Raw genomic sequence first — 23,158 nt, 5'->3', positions numbered from 1 at the left:
ATCTTGATGCTGAATTAAACTCTTGAGTGTTGGATATGAGATATGAGATATGAAATATCTGTGCAGAATGTAAGGTTCTGCTTTCTCTGTCTTTGCTGGAAAGGTGAACTATGTGGTAATAAAACAGTGCAAAAATAATTCCTAACCATTGAAAATCTTTGGAGAGAGAGAGCCAGAAAGACCGTCCAGGAGAAGACTTGCTCTCCACCCCCTTTTCACAATCATTTATAATGAGGAAGGTCATAACATCCTCTTCAGTCTATAATACCACAAGAAAGCAATTGAGTCCTGTTTGCCCTCACAGGGATGCTGGGACAATGTGAAGATCTAGCATCTGGTTGCTCTGATGTTGGCCCTTGTAGTGCCAATCAACAGAAATAACTGGTCATTGAAGAAGAGGAAAAGGTCTTTCTGGCTACATCCTTGCCAGCATGTCATAAAGACCAGCACCTTGAAGGGTGCCGATGTAAACCTTGTGAACTTCAACAGGGCCAAGCACAAGGTTGGATAGGGCTATGGGCAACTTTGTCTATTGTACATTGTTCCTGCCCATGGCAAGGAGGTTGGAACTAGATGATCTTTGAGGTTTGTTCTAACTCAAAGCATTCTGTGATTCTGTGGTAACATCAGTGCACAACATCACCTCTCGTAACGTGATTAGGGCAGTGATATACTGCCCTAATGGATATGGGTAATTTCACCATAGTAGAAGAGCCTTGGAGACAGAGAATTTTGTCATCTCCTAAAAATATCCCTAATTACCTGAGATTTTTTTAGCTCTTGCCAGGATTTACTTTCCTGTGAAGGGAAGAATGTCAGAACAGAAAAAAAAAAAAAAAAAATGCTGTAGCAGATGAAGGCTGCTATTATAACAGCAGCAGCACATGTACGGTAAAGTAGTAGGTTTCCCCTTTAATGTTTTGAAACTTACTTCCATCCCAGCCAAAAACTGAGACACATCTTGTCTGTCCAGAAAGAACTGTTCTCAGCCTACGACATTCTGGAAGGTAAGCATGCCAAGGGTTTAGACATAGTAGAAGAAAAGTCATACCTCTCAACTGCACTCTGATTTCAAGTAGATAATTGCAAGACATAGCTGGCTAAGCGAACTACTGAACTTCAAAATATGACATGAGAATATTTTTTCTTCTTTTTTTTCTTCCTTTTCTTTTTTTTTTCTTCTTTTTCTTCTTTTTCTCTCTTTCCCTCTCCCTCTCCTTCTCCCTCACCCTCTCCTTTTTTTCTTTTTCCTTTTTCCTTTTCTGTTTGGTGCTAACAAAAAGAGGGAGCACTGATTATAGTAATAGTCTTTCAGACCATACTGGAGAAATTGAATGGTATGTGTTCAGGGTGTAGCAAGCATGCAGGTTCTTCCTTGTGAGCATAAGCAAACCATGGAAGCTTAACTTTCAAGAATGCAGAAATGTTAGAGAAGAAAATTGATAAGATCTTGTATTTGATGAAAGGCTCCCAAGTGACACTCTTTTTCCTAGGAATTTATACGCTTCTCCAATCTACCATAAAGCTTACCACCATTGACCTCCAGCTATTAAAAGTAATGTGCTATTTTATCACAAGCAATACAGATTCCCATTTTCAGAAGTCTCAGAGAAACAGTAGCTGATGACAACCTCTCTTGACCTTGGCAATTGTTGATACACTACTAGTACGCTGACAAAGTTGAAAATTCAGCTGAGAGTTTAATCAGGACTGGTGTACTGCTTTTTCATCTGCTTTCAACTTATTCTTCTGGAGTGTCTCACCAATTAGACAAAGAAATGACAGTCAGCCCAGTGTCTTTCGCTGTGTTATCTTGAGTTCCTTGGGAGGAACAAGACTTTTCTTAGAAAGCTTCTTTGGACAGACGTCCTACTTTAAGAAAGCTTTCCAAATGTGCACACTGCTGTGTTTCTGGCCATTAAAACTTCTTGTTCCTCTGATTTTCTGGATTTGGATATTGTGATGGTTTTTTTTTTTTTTTTTTAATATATATATATATATATATATATAATTTTGTTTTCCCTTGAACATGAGAAAGCCTCAGCACTCACACTAGTTTCCACTGTATTATCAACATCAGATCCCTAGTGGAGCAAGACAGAAATCCAACTCATTCTTAAGGCAACAGACCATGGTCCCTTTAGTCTGATCTTGAAATAATTATCTTGAAAAAAGATATTGTGGAACCTCTAAACAGAGCTGTTTGATCATCCTTTGATCATGCCTTAGAGTATGGCAGAGTGCAGTGTGAGCACCCTTCCTGCCAAAAAGAATCTGTTGAGTGTTGTAGTTAAATCACGTCCAATGCCAAGTTTTACCAATATTACCCTGCAACAGGTAGCCTACTTTCTGATTTTGGAAAAACTGACTTCTTCCTGCAAGGAGTTACTACTTGCAAGTAAAGAAACATTCGGCTGATTTGATCAGTAGAGCAGTGCATAAGAAATTGCTTTTCAAGCAAAGTATGATGTTAGGAATTTGAGCTTCTCTTCTAGGTCACTGTTTTAACCTTAATGGTGTAGGGTATATACTGCTTTTTGGGAGAGATAATCAGGTTAGAGGTTTTCATTGGCCCCATATTGTTTTAGTAGCTAGAATGAAGTAGGAAGCTTATGATCAAAGAGCGTTATTCATCTTACTAAGTGTCATATTTATGGCATTACTGATTAAATAGTTTATAAGGCAACCGGGAAATTGCACCTGTCCTTTTGTACGAAAAGTACCTTTTAAATCAAAGCACCTGAGAACAGGAAATTCCCACCCTTTCATCCTGTACATGGTGGACTGACTGGGTTACAGTAGCTTTGTTCTTGCTAAGTAGGTGTGATCCTTCCATTTCACTTTTGGAGGGGACTGGGAAGCAATGTATTGGATCTAATTTTACCTGTAGCCCTCAGTCAGCATTTAGTTTGTCTCTTCTAACCATAGGCCAGCCCTTGAAGTCCTGTCTTCCCAGATTTGGCTAAAGAGAGTTGAGGACATGTGAAATCCAGTACTTAAAGGGAGCTTATAAGTGGAAGGGAGACTGACATTTCACATGGTCTGATAGTAAAAGGACAAGGGGGAATGGTTTTAAACTAAAAGAGGGGAGATTTAGATTAGATTTTAGGTGGAATTTTTTTTTACTTAGAAGGTAGTGGGGCACTGGAACATGTTACCCAGAGAAGTTGTGGATGCCTCATCCCTGGAGGGATTCAAAACCAGGTTGGGTGGGGCCCTGGGCAGCCTGATCTGGTATCTGGCAACCCTCCCATGTCAAAGGGTTGGAATTAGATGATCTTTGAGGTTCCTTCCAACCCAAGCCATTCTATGATCCTATGATTCTATGCTTTTTTTTATTTAAATCCAGGAGCGACTCCATTCAATGCCACTCACTGGCACTGACAATGTGTTCCCTCCTTGATGGTGGAAAAGTGATGTACAGCCCAAACTTCCACTGTCACTCCAGTGCAGAATTGCAGTACAACAAACTAAATGGGCAGTGACTGGGGAAAGATGTAAGTGAACTGTTTTTAATGCTCAGCCAGGTAATGCCAGATGTAAACTCCTGTTCAGGTATTGGACAAATGGTTACATCATGACTTATTTCTTATGTTAACATTGGTATTCAGTACTAAATGGAAAAGATCACACTCTTTCCTTCACAATCTTAGTCCCAGTCCTAAAGTCAACAAGGGAATGATTCAATCCCAAGCGCTTCTAGTCATGTGAAATAAATAAAAAATTAAATTAATATAAATGCTTTATATATTTTCTTTTTCTGCTAGAATAATCTTAGAGGTTACTTTCAAGCACATACTAATTTGGAACTCTCCTTCATAGAATCATAGAATCACCAAGATTGGAAAAGATGTCTAAGATCATCCAGTCCAACTGTCCAACTGTCACCAATATTTCCCACTAAACAAACATCTGAATGTTTCTTGAACATCTCTAGGGACTATCTTCCTTCTGGTCTTAATTGGGCAATCTACCCTGACTAATTTCTCAACTCAATTGACGATATTCAGGGTTTATTTGTTTCTTTTTCCACTTAGAAATGGGATGGTACCTACATAAGGAGATACTGTAAATGGTCAGGATAGCAAACTTATGATTATATTATTCTGAATTTAAAAATCTGAAACATTTATTCAATCCTGAATGCAAATCAGACAATATTAATGTAAGTTGTACGTAATCATTTAACATTCTTTCCTCTTGACTTCTGCCTCATTCATTGCAAAAATGGATAGCCTATGTGTGGGATATATCATACCTCACTCCAATAGTCTTAAAATGATTATATAGGCCTCCTCTATGGTGAATGTAAGAAGGTAGGGACTATCAAATAGACATTGAGCTTGTTTTTAGATAGGTCTAAGACAGGTGTGGTGAGTCATCTTCGTAGAAACTCTTATATTTCTCTGTTGACTCATAAGGGAATTGAAGCAACCTGCATACATCACGTCTCATTTTTAGACAGCTGAAATTAGATGAGGTGCATCTTACCCTCAATACGCACTTCTTTCTTTAGTGTATGGTCACATATTCTGTAATGCTATTGAAATCCTTGAGATAATGGATGTTTGAAGTGTTTATTACTTCGTGAGTGAGTCTCATCTCTCAGCTATAGACCTTTACTAGCTGAAGTTTAGCATGCAGACTGTGCATCCTAAACTCTCTTTATGTCAATGGAGAGAAACAAGCACTGTTAGCATCTGTTTTATTATGAGATGAATCTTTCCCTAGGAGCACCTCTATTCAACTCTTTGCCTAACTAGATGAGAATCTGTGTTATTGCACTGTCTAGAGAGCTGAATTTTATCTAGATTAATTATATGTGAAGTGCTCTGTGATCATGGGTTTATATCATATTTCTCTCTAAGGAAAGTAAAGATAATATCTGAATTGAACACACAGCAGAGTCATGGTGTGATAAAGACAAGAACATTTGCTGGTTTTAGGTGCTCTCTTACACATGTAGGGCTCAACTTTTCCATGAAACTACATGGCACTTTAAATTTTGAAAAAACAGCTCTTATTCATTTATTTATTAAAAGTTCATCAAAAAAATTGAAATTCCCTGAATTTCCCTTACAAGAAAAAATTTAATGTCTGACGTGCTGCATCTCTGGGCTATGATAACCAAAATTCAATTAAAGACATACCCCACTGCTCTCTTTTTTAAACAGCAGCCTGATCAATATCCTGTATTTACACTTATGTTCAGGGTTTGACCTGATGGATTCATTCAGCGTGAAACAGATCTTTGGAATGAAAGAAAATGGAATTCAAAGCTCTTATGTACGACTTGGAAGTTTCCCTGTTGTTCAGAAAACTGAGTGAGTACCTTGTTCTTTCACTTTATTTTCATCTGAGTCTCTGATTTCCATTGTTTGGTTCCTCTAGTTGAATCATTAGGTAAATATCCGGTACCCACACGCTCTTTCAGTTCTGCTGGCACAGAATTTGTAACAGATGCTTGAGATCCTCTATAGCAACATGAGGCTCTACCCTTATAGAGAATGAACTAGTTTCTATGTATTGTCAATGGTTGTTAGGAGCAACATTAAGAAATTCATAAAAGAACTTAAAGCTTAGTAAAGTGAATCTAAAGGAAATGTTTGGTAACTTTCCCACTGAGATTGGGGATCATAAAGTCATCCAGGCTGGAAAAGATCTTCAAGATTATCAACTCTAACTATCTTAAGCTGGATTTGCAGCTTGTGCTTCTCTAAAGACCTGTGTCTTCTGCTTCATGGATACAGCTGGTGATGGGGGTCTTGTCTGCATGATAGTATAAGCTTTTTTCACTATTGGCATCAAGAACAGAATAGGCGATGTGAGTCATGACCTGGGTCTTTGCATCCCAGAGGTTCTCATATCTTCTACACCCTGGGCACAGCTGGAGTTTCAGCTCCTGATTTGAATCTTCAAAAGGTAAAGATCTGCCACATAATATGGAGAGGGCATTGATCTCATTGGGATCACAGAGATGAGGTAGCATACCCTACCCACAAAGGATGGACATGGGTTCTTCAGGTGGGCCAGGCTGGGACCGTGAAGAAGGGGAGTTGCACTGTGTGTGAGGGCAACACAAATGCATGGGGCTCTACCTTGGGATGGGGGAGGAGCCTGCTGAGACTTTTTTGATGTAAGGTTTATTTTGAACATACTGTTTTAAGTAGGAAAAGTAAAAACAAGTTTTAAGAAAAAAATCTTATAGGAGTTTGCTAGTGTCCAGGATGTACCAAGCTCTATGAACAAACTCTATGCAGTTGGAAGAAACTCCTCCTATCAGTTGCTCATCTGTCAATTAACTATATATGTAAGGTGAAAATTAACTCTGAAGTTAAGATAATGCCAAAGTAATACAGTGTCTAACAGTTCTGACCATAGAGAACTGCAGTTCAGGCATCCTTGAACGTTATTGAACATGTCTACAGCCTATTTTTGGTTTTTAGAATGTATCTGAGTCCTGTTGAGACAATGTAAAATACTCTATAAGCTCACTTGTGCCTCAGTACCTCAAATATTAGCAAATAATTTACTTCATAATCTGAATGTCATTTATGGAGCTGTAGTGTCTCTTCTAAAAATTGTCTTCTACAAGCTACCAAAGTAACTCCCTTCACTGAAAATTCTGTAACAGTGGTGAGTCTTTGGGTGCAAGTGCGTATTCTGCTGAAAGCTTTAGTTCAGAATACATTAATATGTATTTGTTAATAGCAAGAGACCAGCTCATGGTAGATGTTGTTTTCAGTTAGCTAATAATGTTTTGGGTCTTCTAAAAGAATAAGCAATTTTTAATCCTATGTCACCATCAATTCAGTCCTTAGAGCCTTTTATAACCTGAGGCTGTCAGCTTTGTCATAGGCTATCAGAATGGTTTCTCTTCAGGTTGTCATCTCAGTCCTGCTAGCAGTAGCCTTGGGAAGAGTGAGTGCCTAATTTCACTGAGTAACCACAAGACGTAGATTGAATTGTCATCATTAACATCCTTGCAATAAATTTCACTGAGCTAGTTTGAACTTCAGCTTAAAAAATCAATGGGAATTATTTTCCTTCTTATGGAGAAAAGCTGTTGATTTTTTTTTCTTTTTTCGGTCATGGCTCTTTTACTCAGTTCATTGCATCTTTCAGATTGTCCTTCTGACTTGCATTTGTTTCATTTCACAACATTTTTTCATCCTGTAGCCCACCTGGATTGATTTTCCCTTCTCTCCTTTTATTCCTCTCCTTCTCTCTCCATTTAAACATAGAGTCTTGAAAAAAACTAAATTACAAATATACTACATTGAAAGGCAAACTCTTCACTCTGAAGTCCTTAAATGATATCAAGTCTCAGAGTAAGTAAATTCAAATTCATCATCTGGGAGAAGGCTGGTAAACTCAGACACCTTGGTCTTGACAGGGAGTATAAACATTACATGTGTGTAGAAAGGGGAATAAATCAATTTTTAGGCTCACTGAAGTTTCTGGGTATCCTTGCTTGCTGTGGCTTCTAACAGCAAGTGATAGCATGTTTGCTATCACTAGAGGGAGTTATCACCAGGACCACGCAGAAAGAAGCCCATGAAGTAAGGAAGTCCAGATTCTGATTAAGAAATTCTGGGAGTGATGATCCACTGATATGAAGCTCTGGGAAACAGAAATTATACAATCCTTGGGGATATAAGCAGAAATGGTCAAACACGAGGTAACTGTCTCCAGTACAGGAAACTCTGTCACTACTGTGAGGATGCTGTGTTCAGTCTTTGTGTCCACAGTTCAGTAGGTAAGAATGGAGTGAATGGAATGTTAAAGAGGAAACAAGTCTAATAGTGAGAAAGACTAGAAGAAGCACAGTGTAGTCAGATAAAATGAAGATGTTAATAATTGAAGTGATCACCATTTGTAAGAAACTTTGGGGAATCAAAGTTTAGTGAAGGGTCTTTAGAGCAATGAATAATGCTAGGCTAAAAATCAATGTCTACCTGTTAGCAACACCAAAAACCAATGTGGAAGAAATACACACTTTTAATGGATGTATTTAAATTCTGGAAGAAGTTACTATGGTTTATAGAGAAGTGTCCATCCGCATTCCTTTTAGAAATTAAGATTTAAAATAATTTGTTGTTTTTTGTTGTTGCTGATATTCTCCCAGAAAGATTAAAGAAGCAGAGACAGGCCAACCAACTATGATGACTTTCTGCCTGCTCAGATTTCATCCATTTATCTGTTGATGTTGCTTTTAAAATAAGTAGAATATTTTTTGTCCAATACAATTATAAATAAAATATCCTAAATTAGTTAATCAAAATGACTAAGCTTCCTGTTAAATGGTTAACCAAAACACAGAATTGAAGAATTTTTCTGTTTTCAGCCTCTTGTATTTTAACTTTCATACTCCTGTGGTTTGGGAATTAAATCAAATGGATATATAACTGCAGAAAGCATCTGCATGTTCAGTCCTTTTTACTTCTTGGACGTCAAGATTCTGAGATGCTACATATAAGGTCATTGCTCACAGAAAATGAAATCTCATAAAGCTTACAGAGCTGATAACAAAAACATCTGTCTTGTCTTGCAGATAACCTCAAGCAGTATTTAGCAACTGATAGCAACATCTCATAATTAGATACAAAATCATTAACTGAGTATTATATTTAATTCACTTTATTCTTAAAGGATCTGTATTATTTTACATAAGCACTAATACTTCTACTAAGTGCCAGCTTAGTTGCATGTGAAACGTACTTATTTATCTTCTTGAGCCTACACCTACAAACTTTTTTTCCTATTCTGTCCTCCAATTATTTCTTCTAGTCCTACCTCCTGCCATGTGTATCCTTCACTCTTCTCTTGCCTGATCTGATTCTGCTTGTCCTGGCATTTAGTCATGATCAGTTTGATATTTCCAATTTTGAAATATTATTTTCTTCTTCAGCATGCATATGTTGTCGGATGTGGGTAGGGGCGTTCTGGATCCTTACTTCAACTTTGTCTTTAGTTGTTTTAGGTTTCTTCATGACCTCTTGCCTTGGTATCATTATCAGTTCTGTATCACAGAGAAGAACATTCTACCAAGAGCTGCCAAAACTTCCTGCACTTAACGTGAATCCTGTTGAATGTTTCTTTGCTCTTCACATATTTTCAAGCATATATGTATCTTATTAGGAAAGGCTGAGAGAGATCAGATTCTTCTTTTTGTAGAAGAGAAGGCTCTGGAGCAATCTTATCCATGTGTATACATACCTGATAGGATATGAAGCAAAGAAGATGAAGACAGAATTCTGAGTGGTATCCACTGACAGGACAAAAAGCAATGGGAACAAATTGAAAACATGAAGCTTGACCTAAACACAAGAAAGACCTTCTTTAATGAAAGGGTAGTCAAACAATGTAACAGATTGGGGAGTGTCTATCCATGGAGATACTCAAAACCTTACAGGACATAGTTCCGGACAGCTGGTTCTAGCTGACCCTGCTTGAGCAGAGGGGTTGGACTTGATTTCAATAGGTCTGTTCTATCCTCAGTGATTCTGTGATGTGTGGTTCAATACTGCATCCTCTCTACTTCTCTCTTACAGCCATGTGTTTTTCTCTTTCACCTTCTCTTCTCAAGACCAGAGGCAGCTGGTAGGCTTGGTCTGTGACCTGTCACAAAATTTCTTGTGATGCTGGAAACTTCTGCTTATTTTCTTCCTTCCTTCCTTCCTTCCTTCCTTCCTTCCTTCCTTCCTTCCTTTCTTCCTTCCTTCCTTCCTTCCTTCCTTCCTTCCTTCCTTCCTTCCTTCCTTCCTTCCTTCCTTCCTTCCTTCCTTCCTTCCTTCCTTCCTTCCTTCCTTCCTTCCTTCCTTCCTTCCTTCCTTCCTCTCTCTCTCTTTCTCTCTTTCTCTCTTCCACTTCTGCCATCCTAACAACCTTAAGTTATCTGATTTGTGTGGAAATGAACTGGCTTTCTTGAGCCTTATTTCACAGGCTCTAGGGAAATTGACTGTTAGTGATTTTTTAGCTGCTGTGAAAAGGGTCGAATTTTCAGATATGTGGGTTGTGTCTTTTTCTTATCAACTGCAATACCTTATTAGTAACCATTACATTCAATGTCTAAAACGACAACTGATAATCTTATTTTCTCCTTTGTATTATTTTTATAGTTGTAGGATCTAATGTTGATTGTTACAGATGTAGATTTTTATGCTAAAAAAATACATGTAAGAAGGAGACCATGTTGTGTAACTGGGTAATGGCTAAGAGAGCCTCCTCCTTGGCCATTACCATTTTTCCTTTGTAGACATTGTGATTCACCTGACCTTGGAGATGGGTTAATTAACTCCTAGACTAACCTGCTGCACCTGGGGATTCTTGTGTCTTAGAGTTTTATAATAAGTTCTTCTGCAATCCATCTTCTTGTCAGAGTTATAGACCAAGGAGCTGGCAAAGAGCTCCCTTGTAGGTACCAGGCATCCAGCAAAGCTCCATAATATGGATCATCAGCTCAGTTCAGCCTGAATAAAAGAAGGAAATAAAACATTTCTGAGAACAGCAGTTCCTAAGTAAATTTGAACTTCTAGATGGATATGACTTTTTAGTGAGGAAAGAAATGAAAACTCATAAACAGAGGTGTTGTTATTTATGCAGTAATGCATCTCTGTAAAAGATGCAGGGATGAGGGACTTCAGAAACAGCTTTTATCATATCTTCAGAGCAATGAGAGTGTTTTCGGGTTTGCTTTTGGCAGGAATCCCTTCTCTGGCTTGTGCTTGCAGTCAGTTCTTCAGCACCTTAAAAAATCAGCTGAGGGTGACTGCGAATAGGTCTTTATAGTCTTCTATCACTTTAAATCTACTCAATGGACTATTTGTCAGCCACAGTGTGATGAGGTGTGGCTGGACTTATGAGGATGCTTAGGTGCCTAACTCCTAGTTTTTCTGTGGGCATTAAGCATCTGAAAACCTTTTCTGAATTTAGCTTTCATGGTGATATTCATGTTCCTAGCTCAGAGGTATCCAGAGAGACTGAGCACAGAGGCCAGCCACCAGATTTGCTTGCAGACTGCCAGGCTCACTATGCTATCAATACAATGGATTAAACCCAACCATATGTTTGTATAACTACTCCCTTAGCAAAGTAGTAACGCCACAGTTAGAATCACTACAGATGAGTAAGTCAGTAGGACGACCTGTGCCCAAAATGCAAATCAGGTTCCTAAGGGGCTGGGTTGAAGCTCACTAAATCCAGTTATGATGGTGAAGGTAGGTGGCAAGGAGTGAGAGAGGAAAGTGCATTAGACACAAATTGTGAAATAGCAGAGTTTTAGGAATTGAGCCACAGGGAAGGAAGTCTCCCCACTAACAGCACTCTTACTTAGAAATGTTCAAGAGGATGCATTGATAAAAAATGCTTTTTCAACTATCAGCATTGCTGCCTTGTGAAGTTTCTTGACGGGGTGAAGGAAAACAGCCCAATCTGTCATTGATAAAAGCCAAGACATGCCTCTTCTTCTCTGACAAACGTAGAGACAGAAAGTATACAAAGCCATTTGACCAGAAACTTGTGCTAAGACAGGTCTGCAGTGAAAGAGATCTGGATGGGTGCCCTTTTGAGAGGGCTGATGTGACCAACATGATTCCCTTCTGCCAAGTATTCCCTAGTCCTTCTTGGTGGCTTTCAGTGCCTCAGTCACATCAGTGTTATTCACCATCGCACCTCTGCCAACAGAGTGACGTCTGATTGGCTTCTTTTTTCAGTCCAAAGAGAGGGGATCTCAAGTTATCTTGTGTGCCTTGAGGGAGGTGAATGCTGGCATGCTGATGTATCAGGGAGGTATGGCTTGTGAATAGCTGTTACTGAGTACTGAGAGAGCCTTGTCAACTCTCCAAAGGGAAGGAGCTGGTGGTAAAAATGAGCTGGTGGTAAACAAGCTGGTGGGAGCCTGGCTCAGTTTTCTCTTGTGATGGAAAGAAGATAGTTTCTATGTCCTCAGTGGGAAGACCAGCTTGTAATGGTGTATAGTCTCCATGGACTTTTTATATAGCAAAAATTACAGTACTGGAAGAAGCCACAGTAATACTTGTTCTGAATTTCTAAAAAGAATTGGCTAAAAAGTAGGAAATTCAAAGCACAGATTAAAAGATGATTGAACATTATGGCTTTCAATATTTGCTGTAATTGTAAAACAAAACATTTTGGAAATTTTGAGTATGAGATTTTTGCTTTAAACTCCAGTAACAGCTTCTAGTTGAGCATGTCTTTGGATTAACTGTGAAATATTCCTTAAGAGAATCACTTTTCAGTGTATTCCTCTTTATTATTGCTGCTGTTGTCTTTATTTTCTAATGAGTACTTATGCCTGTCTGCTCAGATGTCCAGAAGCAAATATATGATATTTAGGAAGGGCCTATTTAGGACTAATCAGAGGAGCAGTCTGGCTTGGGCATTACAAACAATGAAGTTAACTGGGACTATTCAAATGGGAAAAAGAAATGGCTTAGAGGCAGTATAAACAAATTTTATAGAATCATGAATGCATTTACAAAAAAAAAAAAAAAGAAAAGAAAAACAAAGAAAAATAATTGGTTCATTATGTTGCCCCTTGCAAGAACTAAGTCCTAAGTAAACAAAAAGAGGCTCATTATACACTGAGTAGCAGAGTAGTGTGATTACTTGCCAATGGATGTTGTGGATGTTGTAAGTTTACTAGACTTCAAGGGGAGACTGGAAAAGACCATGCATAGGAAGTTATAAGTATAGTAATTGTAGTTGTCTCTGAAATTGGCCCCTGAATCACATAGAGTTGGAGGCAGGGAGAACATGCTTGTTCTGTTTGTTCTCATTTGTAGATGTCCACTTACAGCTAATGATAAAAAATGGTGATACTGGGTAAATTATCCCTTCTGTCCAGTCCTGTCTTCTCGCTTATGGTATGTTCTTACGTTGGGGCTGAGTCAAACAGTTCTGCTTTTTGTAAATTCAGATTTGTGCATGGATGATGGAGTCACAATTTCTGCCTAATATAATTATAAAGTGTGATTCAAGAAGGTACTGTTCTCCCAGGCCACCTGCTAGGGAAAATCTTCTGGGACAGACAGGAGGTGTTGTGCCTGTTTTGGGAAAATATTACAATATCTGTTGCTATAACTTGGTACATTTATAGTGGATTTCAGATGTGTCTGCCCACTGCTGGATGTCACAGATCTCCTATGTACCTGGAGAAGAACAATATGATTTACTGAATGTGTGAGCTAAAGCATCAGGTGCAACTCAGCTGCTTTGACCTGATGGATCCTGTTGTGAAGTTTTCACTGCTCTTTATTTAAGTTGAGAGCTTCTGTGTTGGAGTAGAGAAGGGCTTCTCAAGGACAGAACCATATGGAGGGAACAAGCTTGTGTTCATTGCTATTCAGGCTGCCAAATACAGCAGATTTTGTGGGAGCTACGTGATATTTTTGGGAAGCATTGCTGGGACAAGCAGAGTTTTAGAAATTGTGCTTTACATTGCTATGCCTGATACATTTCTGTCTTTTTCCCTCCCCATGCCAGGGATGTATTCCCACAAGGTCTGCCTGATGAATATGCCTTTGTAACTACCTTCAAATTCCGAAAGGCTTCCAGAAAAGAAGACTGGTATATTTGGCAGATTATTGACAAGTATGGCATACCACAGGTATGAGGCCCTTTGCTTCCAGAAAGAGCAGCCTTGTTTCCTTCTGACTGCATGAATCAGCCTTCTTGCCTTAACCTCCCACTCCTTAATTTTTTCTTGCTGAAAAATCTTTACTTTTAATTTGAACCCTGGAGGAAGTATTGCACAGACCTTGATTGTTAGCATGCAAGTATATGTGTTAGTTGGAAAGAGTAGGGGAAATACAGCTCTTGAAACTGCTTCTGGGTATGTGTACAGACTGGGAGAAGAACAGCTCTGTGGGGAAGGATGTGGAGGGTTCTGGTGAATGAAAAGCTGAATGTTTGCCTCTTTGGGAAAGGATTGCCACACAGATATACAGCAGAACAAGAGAGCAGTGTGCTATAGCAGGTTTGCATCGTACATTCTAGATAACATCTGAAGGCATTATGGACTCTTTACTTAAGAAATAACACTGTGCTATGAGTCTTGGCTGCTGTAGAATTTGATCCAGATTGGCAGGTACTCTCGGGAACTTGGAAGAAAACAGTGTAATGAAGAGTCACTTGATCCTATGTGGCATTCTTAGCAGTAGTAATGTAGTGTACAGGTTCAGGTGTGCTCTGGAAGGAGGTGGTTTGTTTTTCAGGTTCATATGTTTTGTTAGAGATGGCTGAATCTTGAACTGCTTGGATGTGGGGAGAAAAAGAGCTCTAGATTCTCAGTAATGTTTTCAAAAGTTCCTTAAACTGTAGTGCTAGAATTGTCCTAGAGCCTCAAGAGCCTTGTTTCGTGTGTCCAGTAGTGTTTGGGCCACTATAAGTCTGCAGAGCTGCTTGGCTTATGGACTGCAGGCACTTCTGAGCTAGCACTGATCTGAGGGGGCATTTCCAGCCAGCATGGTGCTCATTCCATGCATATTTTGGTGAAGTCTGGAAGTAGCCTATGTGACTTGTATCAGATACGGTTTAGTGCCAGCGTTGCCAAACTGCTTCCAGGTCTGCAACTCGTGAGTGCACCACTGCTTCCCCAGGCTCTGTGCTCTGCTCCATTCCCTGCTACTGCTACTAACTACTTAACTTTGTAAAAGAGAAAATCAATTTGTAAATGAATTAAAGGTATCATGTCTTCAGAAGCCTATTTTTGGCACTCCATAAGTTGCAGCATGGGGTATGCGTAGAATAGCTCGTGGGAGGAGAAGGGCAGAGATAAAAGAAATATGGAGAGAGGCAATGGTGAGATATTTATTCTGCATTGTTTCAAATGGAGTGGCACGATTTAGTACAATATGAAATGGGACTTTTGTTTCCATTCATTGAAAGTGCTTTGCCCAAGAGGAGTCACTTAGGACTTTGTTTCTTGTGTGCTACACTTCTTTGATTTACACTGAAAAGAAGACTATTGAGGCCACCTGTCTTTTATCCCTTCTAGGTTTCCTGCATCCTTAAGCACTGTCTCTTCCATTTCTAATTAACTGAATTAGACAAGGAACCAGTCTCAAACACTGTCTTTAAGTTGCATGGTTTGGCTGTATCCACACTGTGCAAAATCTGGTCCTAGGTCTCCTCCGAGCCTAAGGCATAATCATTATTGTTTGTTTTGGTTTTCATTTGAAAGTGTCTGAAATAACATGTAGGCAGTACAGCTCATCAGGCTGTTTTCTTATCAGGAAATGAGGGATTTGTTCCATGCCCAATGGGATGGCTGAAAGCATGCGATGGTGTCTAAATAGCAGAGTCTACTCTGATGGGAAGTAGTGGAGGATCTGTTCTGGACAGGATCCAGAACAGGCTCAACTTTGTCTGTAAAACTTTGGAGAGACATTCTGGACATGTGCTACTACTCAGCCATGCCCAAACATTGCCTGGGAGGCATCACAGTGGTATGGGATGAAAACATGCCAAGGAATCTGAACATGAGTGAAGGCTATAGATGATCATAGGGTTGTGCTCAAACCTGTGTCCTGCCCAGTCTTGTTTTTTAGAACAGGTATAGGCACCCATCCAGTTTAATGTTATACCCAAATAATGTTCTCTGCTCCTTTCTTGGGCTTCTAACCTCATCCTGTGCCATCTCTGGCTTCGGAGTGTTAGCTGGCAAGTAGAAAGTAAAAAGGAGGAGACTGTGTGTTTTATTAGCAATATCACTTACATTACTTTTGTTTGTTTTCAGGTCTCAATCCGACTGGATGGAGAGAACAAGGCTGTGGAGTACAATGCCATTGGGCTCACCAAAGATGCCGTGAGAGTGGTCTTTCGAAGTGCACGAGTCAGTGATCTTTTTGATCGCAGCTGGCACAAAATTGCCCTCAGCATTCAGTCAACGGCTGTCTCACTGTACATAGACTGCAAGCTTGTGCAGATGCTGCCTATTGAAGACAGGGAAAATATCGACATTCAAGGAAAGACTGTGATTGGCAAACGCTTGTATGATAGTGTCCCCATTGATGTAAGTACTGAGTGTGCTGATTAGAACTGCTGTAGCGTTCAACACTGAGCATTCAGCTTGTGGCTGTGTTTTGGAGTGCTTATATTGTAATTGGCTCTTTTCTTGAAGCTGCATTGCTGAAATGTTACCTGTGTTACATAGATAAAACAGGTAGGCATCTCGTTGTGTACAAGACTTGCTGCCTGCTTATATGAGACTGCCATTATCTCTGTAAAAGGGATTAAAAATGAGAAACCCATTTCATATTTCTGATCAGTCTCAGAAAGCACTATACTTAAGACCAGAGACAAAATCATCCACGAATACTATCAAAATGAATACTGAGCTACCCATATCAGGGTGTTTTGTTGTCCAGTCTGGCATTATGAAAGTTTCCACCTGTGACAGCAAAAGAGGGGTGAAAAAAGGAAGCCTGTTAACTCAGTTGAGTCACAATATAGTCTCAGTTCCTTGGAAAATAAACCTGATTTTAATGTCTCTCCAATTGAACTTGACACCTGCACTTTGGATTTGATTGTCTGGTAGGTGTGTTAACCTGGTATAACTTAAGCATGATTGTTTGGTGGTTTGAGACTTTTAGGTAATCTTTCTAAGCTGCACAAGAAGGATGGAATGTGCATATTGAATGTGCTAATAACATTTCTCATGCTGGGGTAAATGGTCAGAAGGCACAAGGCGCAACAGGATAAGAACAAAACTTATGTCTAGATGACATTCTAGGAAGTAGGTGGAGAGAATATGTTTTTTCAGACAGGAATTTGGCCAGGACAAAGAAATTAGCAGACCTTCTTATTTGTATTAAAAACTGCTTAAAGTTTTAATAGGCATATCAAGCTCATTAACACAGCACTCTTGGAGAATGCTGAGATACTGCTCCATTATTGATGAAGAGAGATTGACTACAGAGCCACAGAATCATAATGAATTTAGCTCTATCCGCATTTTATTTGTATTCCTCTGCATTGTACATATCCAAACAAAAGAACATGCATTCTTTAAGAATTCAATGTCTCTGAAACTTGCCTCACTTTGTCTTCCAGTTTGATCTTCAGCGGATGGTTATTTACTGTGATTCTCGGCATGCTGAGCTGGAGACTTGCTGTGACATTCCTTCAGGACCAGTAAGCTTCTTTTTGTCATTAATTTATTTTCATATGAACACTCTTTGTTGAAATCTATTACACAAACCAGGAAATATATGACAGTGTGGTTTTATCATTTTTATAAGGATGGTGAATCAAACCTAGCCGTATAACTGGTAATTTAGCACTGCCTGAAGAGAACCACTGTAAAGAGATGAGTATGAGGAGTTTGAAGTTTCCAAGTCACTTTTCCCCTGTCAAACTGTCATGGCAAACAAAAGTCTGAAGTGATGATGGAACAAAAGAACTTCAGCATGAAATATTCAGCACAAATCCCACTGGTTTTATTTGGGAAAAAGCTAACACAGTGCCAATAGCTGCTTAGTTTCCTGTGCCCAGTTCTCAGTAGTAACTTCCATTCTCCCTCTTCTCCCCTCGATCCTGGTTAAAGAGTCTCATTGTTCATTTTGCCACATTTTCCTCTATTGTTTGAATGAATTGCTTCTATGGGATTTAATTCCTGATATACTTAACCATGCATTATCCAGTAATTCCTATTCAGTTTCTCTAAAGTGGGTGGAAGAGAAAGCTTTCTATCATCAAGGCTTCATCATGACTTTGGGTGTTTGGATACAGTGCCAGGTCACAGTCCTGACAGAAGCACCTCCCGTGGAAGTGAGGCCTTCTGTTGGCAGCGAGCAAGTTGCCCACCTCAAGACTTTCAATTGCTCCTGTCCTCCTGGACCGAAGGTGAGTGATGAGCGTGTTTTCTTTTTGGTGTGTTATATGGGTTTGGAAATAGAGGCGTAATACCATGCAAATGAGTTCTAAGAAGGACTGCATTTATTTGTGAGGTGCTTTTAGATCTAGTGGTGCTAAGTATTTAATAGAAAGAGCTAGATGTGTTATTCACAGATGAGGTCTCTGTAGAGGTGATGGCAATCTTTCCAGATGTTTTCTCTTAATCTAACAAAGTGGGTTTTGACTACGCTGATGGTCTTGACAATAGCTTTGAAAACAAATGGGTTATTTTTATCTACTTCAGATGTGTGTATCCTTCTTCAAATGAGTGGTAAATGGAGGTAAATATAGCCGTGCTGAAAAAAATCTCATACCTTTTAATGATCAAGTGGTTGCTTCTATTGGTTGTGACTGGAACCTTTGAGCAGCCAGCTTTACAGTCATTTCTCTAGAGGACATGTCATTTTCAGTCTGCTGTCCCTTAAAACCAGAACACTTTTCTGTTGTCCTCAGTGGCTGTGGGACTGAGCCTCTCGCTGCATTATATAATGAAGTCTGACTAATCATGTATTTTCTTTAGGGGGACAGAGGCTCAATTGGCCCTGAAGGTCCTAAAGGTCAAAAGGTCAGTAGGATGTGCTTATTCATCTGTTTAATAAAAACAACTGCAAAAAGTGTCAGAGTATGCTGAGGAGTTGAATATTTTGAGAAATAAGGATTAATTTAGCATATCACTTAGTTTAGATACATTTCAATGATCCTTGGAGTGCTGGGGGCTCTGCCTGACATATCTTTTCTCTAGGTTTGCATTTGAGTTTGTGTTTCTACTCTATGTTACTTTAGAATAAATGTATTCAAAAAGCTTTTCTTTTGCTTCTAAACTGGCATTGTTGCAAACCACTGTAATTGACTGTGTCATGCACAACTTTCATGATGAGTCACCTGGAAACCCTTCTGTGCTGAGCCTTGCTCAGCAGCAATAGAGAGCTGTAGGTTAGGCAGCAGCCTCCCAATCACTCCAGAAAATCTCTTGAGACTGGGGCAATGAATTACCCACAGTCTGTTATTATCAAGTGTGTTTGAGTCATGAGCTTTTATTAAATACAGACCACTTTCCTTAGTATACTTCTTCCTAGATAATAGGGTAGGAGAATGGTTATGATGGCTGCTTTAAATTTCACAGTGCAACCTCCATATTATCCTGCATATTCTGCAACCTTCTTCGACGTGCGTATGTATACCTTCAACACAGCCATTCCCCTTCTTGTTTGGCTCCCGTTAGAGACGTGAAAAAACAGACTGAGAGAGGAGCAGTTGTAGTGGAAAAAAACAGATTTGCATTGCTTTGGAGATGAAAGTTGGTCATGGTGGTGGGTCCTATTTTCACCATCTGTGTGATTAAAAAGCCTTTGGGGTACAATCTGTATTCAAAACTGTGTCCATCTGAATCACTTCTGAAAATTCAGTCACTGTGAAACTGGTGAAAAAATTAACTGCAACCCAGGAAAAGGTATTCAGCTTTTCAGTTCTGAAACAACTCCCTGTTGGAGGCAAGAGGAAAAATCTGAGGGTTTTGGAAGGCCAGATATCCTCAGCACTGTTTTTTGTTGTTGGCTGATTTCATTCTGTTAGTTGTTTTATGGGTGAGCTTCTCTTCTCTCTGCAGAGAGGAGTTTTGAATGATGAGGATATGTGTTTTGGGGTATGTTTCTGATGACAATAAAGAACATAGGAGCACTAATGCTCTGATGTGCACACCTGAAACTGCAGAAATTATTTTCTTATGTGAATATAAATAGTAACTTTCTATTTTAATATGTGACAGCTTAAATAATTCTTCAAAACAGAATGGCAGAGTCAGTACTGTCATGAGGAGGCTGCAGAAGGACGATTATGATTATGATAAAACCACCCTGCAGCAACATCCTGTTGACTTTCTCTGCTTTGAAAAGTTCTTTGCACTGGTGAGGATGTTGGTACTATATAAAAAAGCACTGTGTGGGAGATATTAGGTGATTACCTGACGGACATGTCCAAGCACTGCATCAGAAGGCTTTCATTAACAGATCTCCGAAGTGGGTGTCCCACTCCCCCAAAGTGGGTGACTCAGTGGCTCTGCAGCTGTGTCATTTCTCCTTCAGTTTAGTGGTCCATGACTTGCAAGCTACTAAGGCAGGACTGTGTGACATGCCCTGAGAACTGGGGATAAGAATGTAACTGATGGTTGAATACAGACAATTTAGCTTCTTTATCTGCTGGCAAAGCACAGATTTGGTTCATCCCCAGGACATGCCTTTGGTCTCTGGAGATGGTTGCCAGCTCTCAGCTTTGATGGATCATGGCTGCCAGCTCTATGGCTAGTATGGCTCACCTTCCTTCAATGACTGTAATTCATATTTAGACATGAAAAACTCTTCTAAAGTAGGTAAAAGATAACCTTCTAGAGGGTAGTCAAAGAGAATGGCTCAAGTAGTGTGACAGAGAATAAGACAGAACTGCCTGTTCAGGATAAACTGATAAACAGATGTGGCACCTAGAGACATGGTTTAGTGGTTGTGGGTTGATGGTTGGAATTGATGAACTTTTCCAACCTTAATAGCTCTACAATTTTACAATTCTATGATTCCTTACTAGCAAAAATTAAATTATTAATGTCGTCAATAGCAGTTCTTGCAGAGATCAGCTAAAGACCAGTTTGTCACAGTCTGTGCTCTATGTGCAGGATCTAATGCCTCACTGAGTTACTGAGGTACCCAGATTACATGCTGACAAGTGGTAGAAAGTGGATGCTATCTGCAGCAACCCAATATTAACATGTTGTGTACCAGGTCACATAGAAATCAGTGGCTTCTGTATTATGGCTTTGAAATGTCCATAATATGTTTTAGGATCATTCAGCTTGTCTACTCATTTCTGAGTTGAGTTATGTTTGAAAGCAGTGTTGCTGCTGTGTGACATAAATCAAAGAGCTGTGTCTTCAAGAAAGACTAAGTAAATTAAATAAATAAAGATCAAACCTAAGAGTATAGCTGTTTAAAATGTGCTGTCAAGCAAGTACGGCATGAGAAAAGATTAAGCAGTAATTACTTAAATGTCTCTATTTAAAGTAAACTAATTAAGAAGGAAAGGAGTTATCACAAGAAGGTGGAAACAGTGATGTCAGGGTCTGAGTCAGAAGTCACGATTTTCTATAGAGACATTATTAGTATGGAGCATCTCTAATTAGCAGTGATTTGCATGACTGAAATCAAATCCTAAATGACTTGAACTCAAGGAGTATTTAGGGGGACTGTAGATGCTTGGGCATTATCAAACAACAATTTAAAGACCAATACTGAGAAATACCCTAGAAGGGACTTTGTGGCCATAGAAGAACCCAGGAAAGAAGCTCATTCATAATTCAGTTTATGGGAGTAACCTGAGAAATTAGTCCCACCAGGGAGTACTTTTAGGTCAGTGTTCAAAAGCAAAGCAACCTGCTTGTCCCAAAATAGGGATCTATGGAGAGGCTGATAATGTTAAGAAAGGGAAAACAACAGTAGCATTCTTTTCCTAGGCTAAGACAGATTTCTTAGTTGTTGCTTTGGTTTGGGTTTTGGTATTGGTTTTTTGTCGTTGTTGTTGGTTCCTTGTTTTTTAACTGGACTAGCATGGACTAGCAATAGCTGCTGGCTTACTCGGTCCTTGTCTGAAGAAAGAGTAATGGCTACATATTTCTTTGTAGTTTCTTTGTGGTTCTTTGTGGGCTTTTTTTTTTTTTTTTTTTTTTTTTGATAGGAGGGGGAAGTAGAATCTCTCCGTAGCCATCTCTTTGTATGTTACCTTTCTTTCATTTCCTTTTAAGGAAGCAGTGAGAGTGGTTGTGTGTGTTGTACCTTTCTGCTAGCAGATCTTGAAAATCTGATGTGAGTCAAAACAATGTTGTTTTTTTAAAAAAAATTGGAAGTATACAAATAACTCTAAAATCTTGACAATATTTGCGGGTTTATTTTTTTCCACGTCTTAGGTGTGCGTCTTCTTGGTCTTATGCAAACCAACTTTCTAAGTCCTTCCTGGCTAACCAGAAAATAATGACTTTTGAAGTACCTCTGTGCCTTGCCAGTGCACCTGGAAGACTTTTAGCAATGTTTTTATATGAAAAAAAAAAAATGTATGTAATTCATGCAGGTTGTTATAAATGCAATGAAGTCCACCCCATCCTTCTGGACTTCTGGCAGGAGCTGAAATCTTGTCACTGGAGAGAGGTGGAAACAGAAGTGTCCACAATCTCAGCCAAATTTTCATTGCACTGCCTTCCAAAAAAAACCCCGAAGCAAACAAAGCTACCCATGAAATGCAAGCACCAACGTGGTGCAGCTTACAAGTGAGGCCAGCAGGGAGGTGTAAGAGGACATCTCATCTGTTATTTCTGTGCCTGTTAGGAAGGGGGTGAATTATCTCTGTGTTACCAATGACCTTTCTTCTTTTCCAAGGGAGAAAGCGGCAGCCAAGGGCTTCCTGGACCCAGAGGAGAAAAAGGAGAGTCAGTAAGTAAGAAGTATCAGAACAATTTCAAGTAAGGGAAATAGAATACAAGTAGTTGTTCTCTCCTCTGCTGTGAACTTTTGCTGGTAATGTTGGTGTACTCTGAATGTTTTTTCTTGTGGGCCTTTGTATCAGGGAGAAGCTGGTATTTCTAGCATTTGTTGGTATATCTGAGGGAAATGAATTAAATCATCCCTGACTTCAGTTGATAACTAACTTAGTATTAGCCTTTCAATCATATGTGACTTGGATGTACTTGGTTTTAGCACAGCTGCACATCCAGTAGGGACAGTTGCACTCAGAAGATGCAAATCACTCCTAAAAACATACATCCAGCTGACCAAGATCCAGCTTTCTCCAGCTTCAGTTAATACAAATGCCAGGGTGTGTTTCTACACAAGAAAATCTTTATCCCTAAGTAAAACTCACTCTATTAATGCTTGTTGGTGTTTTTGATTTTGGTAATGTAGTTTTAGATTCCATCATTAATATCAAATAAGATGCTTTTCTGGTGCTGAAGTAGAATTGGTGATGAGTTTTCTGTTTTAATTTGTTGTTGAATTATTATCTAGGAATTTTGCCAAAAATGACTTTCCCCATGTTATCTGTTCTGTGACTATGTGTGTATGTATATATTTGTGGTATGTAGATATTAAAGAAGGGATGAAATACATATTTACTGCACAGTTTGACATTCTTGCTAGCAAATGTACTCTTTCTTCTCTTTTTGTATTTCTAGGGCAGAGCCTATGGCAGAGGAGAAAAAGGAGAAAAG

General features: G+C 39.3%; 1 protein-coding gene across 1 annotated transcript in view; it reads left to right on the top strand.

Moving 5' to 3' along the window:
- The window catches only part of COL22A1 (collagen type XXII alpha 1 chain), a 159,481-nt gene that overhangs the window by 47,092 nt on the left and 89,231 nt on the right, over positions 1 to 23,158 (top strand). The window contains exons 5-11 of the mRNA XM_085219983.1: positions 13,507 to 13,630; positions 15,761 to 16,036; positions 17,077 to 17,157; positions 17,755 to 17,868; positions 18,440 to 18,484; positions 22,332 to 22,385; positions 23,123 to 23,158. Of these exons, the coding sequence (XP_085076109.1) occupies positions 13,507 to 13,630; positions 15,761 to 16,036; positions 17,077 to 17,157; positions 17,755 to 17,868; positions 18,440 to 18,484; positions 22,332 to 22,385; positions 23,123 to 23,158 (730 nt within the window). The remainder of the gene's footprint in view (positions 1 to 13,506; positions 13,631 to 15,760; positions 16,037 to 17,076; positions 17,158 to 17,754; positions 17,869 to 18,439; positions 18,485 to 22,331; positions 22,386 to 23,122) is intronic.

Source organism: Meleagris gallopavo, chromosome 3 (assembly GCF_905368555.1).
Source record: "Meleagris gallopavo chromosome 3, MGAL_WU_HG_1.1, whole genome shotgun sequence".
NCBI classification, from domain to species: domain Eukaryota; kingdom Metazoa; phylum Chordata; class Aves; order Galliformes; family Phasianidae; genus Meleagris; species Meleagris gallopavo.
Note: the sequence above shows the minus strand (reverse complement) of the source record. Positions and strands in the feature narration are given on the sequence as shown.